The sequence below is a fragment of the Glandiceps talaboti genome, chromosome 2, assembly GCF_964340395.1.
Source record: "Glandiceps talaboti chromosome 2, keGlaTala1.1, whole genome shotgun sequence".
NCBI lineage: Eukaryota > Metazoa > Hemichordata > Enteropneusta > Spengelidae > Glandiceps > Glandiceps talaboti.
The window spans coordinates 21,717,303-21,725,365 of NC_135550.1; the positions used below are offsets into that span (position 1 = coordinate 21,717,303).

At 36.6% G+C, this 8,063-nt stretch overlaps 1 protein-coding gene across 1 annotated transcript; it reads left to right on the plus strand.

The window, feature by feature from the left end:
- The first annotated feature begins 822 nt into the window (after nucleotides 1-822).
- On the plus strand, nucleotides 823-6,741 carry LOC144452908 (arylsulfatase H-like). The gene is made up of 5 exons (XM_078144122.1): nucleotides 823-1,279; nucleotides 3,922-4,041; nucleotides 4,135-4,815; nucleotides 5,156-5,437; nucleotides 6,139-6,741. The coding sequence occupies exons 1-5, from the start codon at nucleotides 967-969 to the stop codon at nucleotides 6,483-6,485; spliced, it is 1,743 nt and encodes a 580-aa protein (XP_078000248.1). The 5' UTR covers nucleotides 823-966; the 3' UTR covers nucleotides 6,486-6,741.
- The last annotated feature ends 1,322 nt before the right edge of the window (nucleotides 6,742-8,063 follow it).

The following is an 8,063-nucleotide window of genomic DNA, read 5'->3' on the forward strand; positions in this document are numbered from 1 at the left end:
AGAGGAGTCATTTTACTAGTAACATGTATAGTCACGAATGATTATTGTGACTGCATATGGATAGGTAAAGTAATTTCTTTCTGGGAAAGGCCAGCAGAGACTAGACTCAGTTGTAAGGCTTTACCGTTTGAAGATATGCCCAACCTTATTTTAATTTTGTATTACATATTAAACCCCGAAATCCATTAAAACATGTACATTAACCGGTAACAGATGTGAATTGAATGTCGAATCTTACACAATAGCAACTATTCACATAACAAAAGTCTGGTGCATATAGACTGTTCGACTTTCATATTGAATATATTCGTAATGAATTAGTTTCACGTGCATATTTACCTCCCCTGACAACGTAATTGCCTATTTTTAGGACAAATGTGCGAGCTCGTTATGTGCATTGCCATGAAATATTAGATTCCATAATCACCCGTTCTCTACTAACGTAAGCTTATATGCACATTAGTTGCACAAAAAAATGACTAATAATAATAACCTTGTCAAATATTCTTTTTTTTAAATGTAAACGGACCTGCATCTCATCTAATCATGTCTTTTTGTAAGACAGGCTTGACAGCGATGCCATACAAACGTAAATATCTGCTATAAAGGTTACAAGCGACAGACATGCTTTGCATTTTAACTCATTTTGATATTGTAATGTGAGCACAACAGTCACCAAGTCAATATGCACATTAAAATTCGCATCGATCTTCAATGCACTAGCTTTCGCATGGACACGTGAGGGAAAGGGATCCTCAGCGCGCAGTCGCAGTAGTGCAGTGAACCGTATCCAACATGCCCTGTCAATTCAGTTGATGTACGGGTTATTTTTAACTCGTAAACCGGCTCCCGGTTGTTCCGTAGTATTTAGACGGTTCATGGCTATGTTGGTATTGCTAGTAGATGACGTGTCGTGTCGTGGTCTAGGTAACGTTAGTGTGAGTGTGTGTGCATGTCAACCTGGCTATGTGGGTGGAGGTGAACACCTGGTCAACGTTTGTTCTGCTGCAGTTGATGTACTGGTTACCCGGCGGTGACGCTAAGCAGTCGACAAATACTATCAAATTCACCGATGTCCAACCGCCCAATTTTGTGCTATTCATGGCTGACGACCTGGGTATCGGTGATATCGGTTGCTTTGGAAACGACACAATACGCACACCAAACATCGACAGCATTGCGGCGGATGGAGTCAAGCTTGCTCATCACCTAGCAGCAGACTCAATGTGTACACCGAGTCGTGCAGCCTTTCTCACCGGCCGGTACCCCATTCGTTCCGGTAATGTATAATAAACCACTTATTTCAGAAAAGCTGCCCATATTAATTCCCAAAGGACCGACAAAAAATGACAGATATTATACATATATATATGACTATTCATATCGTGTCAAGATATGGACGTAGTTGGCCGCCATTTATTAGATACAGCCTTATATATAGAGAGACACACGTACGTAAAATATAATACATGACAATTCGTCGTGCGTGTTACGAGTCGAGAATACAAAGCTCATAATTAGACAGACTACGTGCATGGGTATTATGTAATTAATCTATTCAGCGACAGTCGTGAATTCGTGATGAATTTTTTTTATACGTTTTCAATAACACGCGTGTACCGTTAACGACGGCACTGAGTGCAAACACAAATACCTAAACCGCATATACTACGTTTAGATATATGTGTAGGCATATACATTCAACGTCGTAAATTACATTGCACAAGTGAGTTATAGAGTGCTAGTATTTCGAAAGGCAATTATCGCACCGTTTCCGTATATCTTTCCGACTCAATCGGGCGTAAACACACAGCAAGTTTAATTTCCCGTCTTTGCTAATTGCCCGACATACGTTATAACCACACGGTATCATGTAATAATACATTTGCATCATTCACACAGCAGTAGGATTAATTTCTCTCAGACCATCATAGGACAGGGAACTTCACCACCCAACCCCATTCATTTTGGCCATTCCCTCTAACTTAAATCTTCATGATACATTTACTAGCCGAATGGAATCCATTGCAAATATATAATTGTTTTTGTTCTGAATCTATTTAATCAACTACAATTCTGCAACCAAGAAAATTATAAAATATTGCCACTTAATAAGCTTTCCTCATAAAATGCAAACACATATGTTGTCATGGCATGGTAGCACTTTTCACCACGGTATGGGAATCCCCAAATAATGTAAAATATACTGTATACCGATTATTTGTTATTTGCATGTACGACTATTCCATTTTCAGCCCAAGAAGAAATTGTCTGGCTCTCGAGAATTGGGAAATCGTCAAATTAACATCAAATACCACGTGTCATTGTCTGGAGGATTTAGGACTATAAGCTTATATGTCAAGTGAAATAATTGTTAGACCTTTGAGTACATAAATAAAGCTTTGCAAACTAACGTTTGTACAATTTTACCTTTCATACACCATGCCAGTTTCTTTTGTGTTTTACAAGTAAAATAGTGTTTTTTATTGCTGTGATAGTTTACACTAACAGCTTCAGTGTCTGCGCAAATACGAAGTAGTTGGATGACATTGAAAACGAAATTCAGTTAGCGATATTCACGAATCACACAACAGAAACGTACATGTACGCAGAGACCAATATACTTCGAGTCCGTGTCCCCAGTGTGTATTTAGTCTTTCAAAAACAATGTTATGCAAACAAGAACGTGTACCTTTATTTCTGGAAATGTATGCCTACCCGGTACCCGCGTCTATAACAACATGTCTGAACGTGTTGATCATGAGTCACTAATGACAAATTATATGTATACGTATGATGTAAAAATGAATTCTTCCCTGATTCGCGGATCGACGTATTATTACATGTATATCTATTGCATTGTAGATTTCTCTTCACTAATATAATGATGAATGTGTGAGTTGCACAGATGTGTTGATTTTTTATCCCCAGTCTATGTATGTACCTAAATTTACCACATAACATAAATCGTGAGCACATGTTACGAAAGATGACATATATCTGTGTAACGTTTATTGCAGTTTGTCACAGATAACGTATGGTGGCCGAATTTGAAAAAAAAGACAATTGATGTCTGTTGAGAACTGCTTTCTTAGTATCTAGGCCACTGAGTTAGACACACAGATGCCAACACAACACAACACAACACAACACAACACAACACAACACAACACAACGCAAGCAACACAAGCAACACAACACAATATATATATATATATATATATATATATATATATATATATATAACTCGGTGAGTATCAATCTGCTAAGACAGTGCTCTATACCGCAGTGGCAGAGCGTAATAGTTTTGTCTAAAACTATATATATATATATATATATATATATATATATATATATATATATATATATATATATATATATATATATATATATCGATATCGGCAATGTTTTGTAACATACGGAGAAAACATCTGCTCGACAAAGACAAAATTATTGTGACGTTACCTGCAACCTGTATGTCAAAGGTCAAAATCTCATTTTTCTTTACCGAACGTATCTTTAGCAGTCTGGTTTTAGGGGTTAACTACGATATTTAGAAAGTCCTATCTCAGGCTGGGGAAATCGTGGACCTTACTAATCACTGAAAAGTGAAATAGTCTCGTTTACTGGTTTCCTATGCATTCAAAAATGACAATTCTCTAGTAAAAGTCAACTAACTATACAATGTGGCCTGTATATATTTGCTGGATTTTATTTCGCGTATCTTTAAGTTCAGATTATTTTTTTTAGATTAATAACACTACTAAAGTGTGAACCCGTACACTCCCCGATTTACGTATGTGGATATCGATACATCAGCCTAATGATAAAATGCATTGGCCTGTTGGAATGAATATTGATGGGAAATGTTCCTTAATTAACACGACTTCTCATTAGATTTATAATTTGTAACTTTTATAGGCATGGTATCCGACAAATTCAGAGTTCTGCTGTACCCTTCAAATAGTGGAGGACTCCCAAGAAATGAAACCACATTTGCTGAGGTCGTCAAAAGCGCAGACTATTCCACTGCACTAATAGGTAAGTTGAAGCAATATTTTAGGTTCAGTGATTTAAAATTATCTAAATTTAGAATCATTTATCGAATTAGGTGTTTTTTGTTTTATTTTCCAGGGAAATGGCACCAGGGATTGAACTTGAACAGTTGGAATGACCATTATTACCATCCGTTGAATCAAGGCTTTGATTATTTCTATGGCTTACCGAATGGTAATATGCGTGACTGCGACCCTACACAGGAATCAGAAACTGTCATTCGCCGTCTTCCATACATCTATCGCCATATCATGCTGTCTGCACTATTAGCAATAACTACGTTACTGCTTTTGAAAGAAATGAGTCTTATTTCTTGGAAGTCGTTATTCTATTTATCTGTTTCCATGGTGATACTTGCCAGTGGCTTCTTAGGACTTGTCAGAAGTATCAGAATCTTCAACTGCGTGCTAATGAAAGATTTTGACGTCATCGAACAACCTGTCCAATTAGAGACCTTGACGTCACGTTTTACACGAGAGGCTGTCAATTTCATCACAGAGAACAAAAACAAACCTTTCTTACTGTTTCTCGCATACACACATCCACATACTGCACTTGTGACGTCAAACGAGTTCAAAGGGAAGAGTCGACACGGTCGCTATGGTGACTGTGTGGAGGAAATGGATTGGAGTATCGGTGAAATTCTGGAAACATTAAAACAAACTGGTCTTACTGACGACACGTTTGTGTATTTCACTTCCGATCATGGTGGAGAAGTAGAACTTGGCACAGAAGGGGGGTGGAATGGAAATTATAAAGGCGAGTGTAATAAACATACTATATAGAAATGAGTAATCGAATTTTATATGTGAGGATACCATGGATATTTATTGATTTATTGACCGTGGCAACGCTGCATAGTAGTTGCACACACGCAACAAAAAAAGAATTTCAATTAATTTTTGACCAATTATAACTGATATTTCTTTTCCGTTGGGTAAAGTCCCCCCCCCCCCCTCCACAGTGAAAGCACTTTACATTGCTTCTTTATATCAGTCGATATGATATCCGTGCGTGATATATCATGTCTGGCGACAACTTTCATTGAAAAACTGAAAAGTGTGTATCATTGCTAACCTATTTGACATCAATTCAACAGGTGGAAAGGGTCAGTCGACAGAGGGCGGTATACGGGTACCAGCAGTGGCACGCTATCCACGACTACTGAAGGCAGGCACAGTAATCAACGAGCCCACAAGTTTAATGGATATATTGCCCACAATGACTCATCTTTCAGGAGGAAGACCCCCTAGTGACCGTATTATTGACGGACAAAATATTTTGCCATTGTTGACGGGCAAGGAAAAAATATCCCCACACAAGTTCCTATTTCACTACTGTGGTAAGGACATCCAAGCAGTCAGGTACAGACCTCGCTTTGGTAAGTCTCTAGAATTTCTATCGTGAAATATTATTTCAAGATTAGCTAGCAATGCCTACAGTGTACTAGCGAATAGTCCGAAGACTTCGTGAATGAGACTCCAAAGAAAGAAAGGTGGAATTTTATGCAGTGATAACAGCATCAAATCTTTGTACGAAGACTAAAATTAAAGCAAACAGACTTATAATACAATCAACATATCCATGGGTGCTATAAAGGTTTCTGTATAATCAAACGTTCGTAGACATCTTTCATGTAGTCTTTGATGTGTAAAGTTCTAATCTTGCATATAAATGTCAAACGGTCTGGACATTGTTCAATTCTTTGCCCCATCGATCGTCAACCGTTTCTTCTATCAAACAATATTTTAATTCAATTTGTGGAACTTTTTTATTCAGTCCATTATATTATAATGAGCTCAGATTTGTAAGCATATGCCATCACCTTTTCCAAATTATGGAATTCTTATTACCTCGAAAAATATCTTCTTGAATGTTTCGATTGTGTTGTTCTATATGTATGCTGTGTGGTGTTTGTGCGAATTACAATTTAGCAAATATATCCTATTTTTCAGATACAGCCTTTTTAATTGCGTGTTAAAAACATAACGAAATAGATCAGCGATTATATGAAACTGTGCTCGATTAAGAATCTACTGAATACACGTAATATGCTAATAGTCATGTCTGTTTATCACCTAGGAAATACAACGTACAAGGCTTATTTTGCTACACCGAAATGGACTCCAGGAACCTACGGTTGTTTTGAAACTTATATCTGTCTTTGTAATAAAGCTGTACGACACGACCCTCCGTTACTTTATAACCTCTCCTTGGACCCAAACGAGGACAGACCGTTGAATACATCTGACGCGAAATACAATGACATCATCAGTCGCATCAAAGACGAAGTTGAGGCTCATCGACGAACTGTAATCCGAGTCGAAGATCAGTTATCGACTGAAAGGGTGTTTCCAAAACCATGGTTGCAACCATTCTGTGGCATCCCGCCATTAATTATGTGTAAAGAACACCTCGCTGAGTCATGACAAATACGGCAAATCACTTGAATCGTACAGTTAGTGCCACCAAGACATTGCGTCGTCAATTTATCAAATACAATTTTCCCTTTGAAAACTTTACACGTTACAACATATCATGCAAAAAAGGTTATCATTGACATTTCCGCTGGATCGGGAATAATTCAATATCAATGGCCGTGACAATATAATTTATTGTGACGTCTTTGATTTTCAGCATGCCACGTGAACCAGAGTACATACATGGGACCAATATCATTACAAACACTCCTCTAAAATTTTTGAACTTTTAACATAGATAAGAAGAAAACTTCTAAATTCATTTTTTTGCCTCTGTCCTTAAAAGTCAAGGTGGCATTTATTAAATCTTTATAATGTTATTAAAGCTTATTTATATAAATTGTCTTTTGAAGACAGTAACTGTTAGTACTGATTTTTGAAAAAATATTGTGAAAACTTCGGAGAGATCAGACATTTTTTAATGTCATTTGTGAACTCTTGAATTATAATAGATATGTTTGATCAGTTCAATTCGAGTTCAAACTACCTTTCTTTCATTTGTGAAACCGATGCACGCATCATCTGTTTTTTTCAACATTTCTATTTTCTATCCTTTACATGTAAACTGTAAGATATCAGTGGTCGTTGGTGGCGCTCCTATGATTGGCTGATATAGGTTGTAGGTGCGCCACTAACGATTGTATATCGTAGACATTCTACTTTACATCAGGCAACACACACACACACACACACACACACACACACACATATATATATATATATATATATATATATATATATATATATATATATATATATATATATATATATATATATATATATATATATATATATATATATATATATTGCGCTCTGCCACTGCGGTATAGAGCACTGCCTTAGCAGATTGATACTCACCGAGTTATATATATATATATATATATATATATATATATATATATATATATATATATATATATATATATATATATATATATTGTGACCGAGCATTGATTTTCATCACCTTCTGTCAGTAGTATTTGACCTTCGACCTTAATGAAAAGGCACCAATAATAATAAAGCTATTTATTCCAAGTTAGACTTCAAGTCTCGTTCCAGATATCATTTCCGCGTACACGCTACTCAGGTCGGGTAAACGTGACGTGTCCTGCGTAAGCTATGTAGTGTTATCAGTAAACCCAAAGAACTGTGCTTTATTAGGAGGGGGGGTTCTATAGAACGAAACGAATACACCCAGAAATGAAATACACAGTCATCTATTATTGCATTGTGATGTCATATAGAATTCGATTGACCATATATGTCAATCTAACTTGGTGAAACAATGCATACATTCCACGCATAGAGATGTCGTATTTCTTTTCAAAACGTGGATGTGTTGGCAACCATGATTGTAAGGAAGGGTAAACTTATGGCATATGGTTTACATTATAGCGTAGACATCTGGCGTTGGACACAATCTTCTTTAATAAAGGAGTCGACAGTTCGCAATAGTAAAGACCGCATCAAAGTTTGCTACACAAGGTGATGAAAGAGAATTGTTTTGATTTTCACGATTCCTCAGAT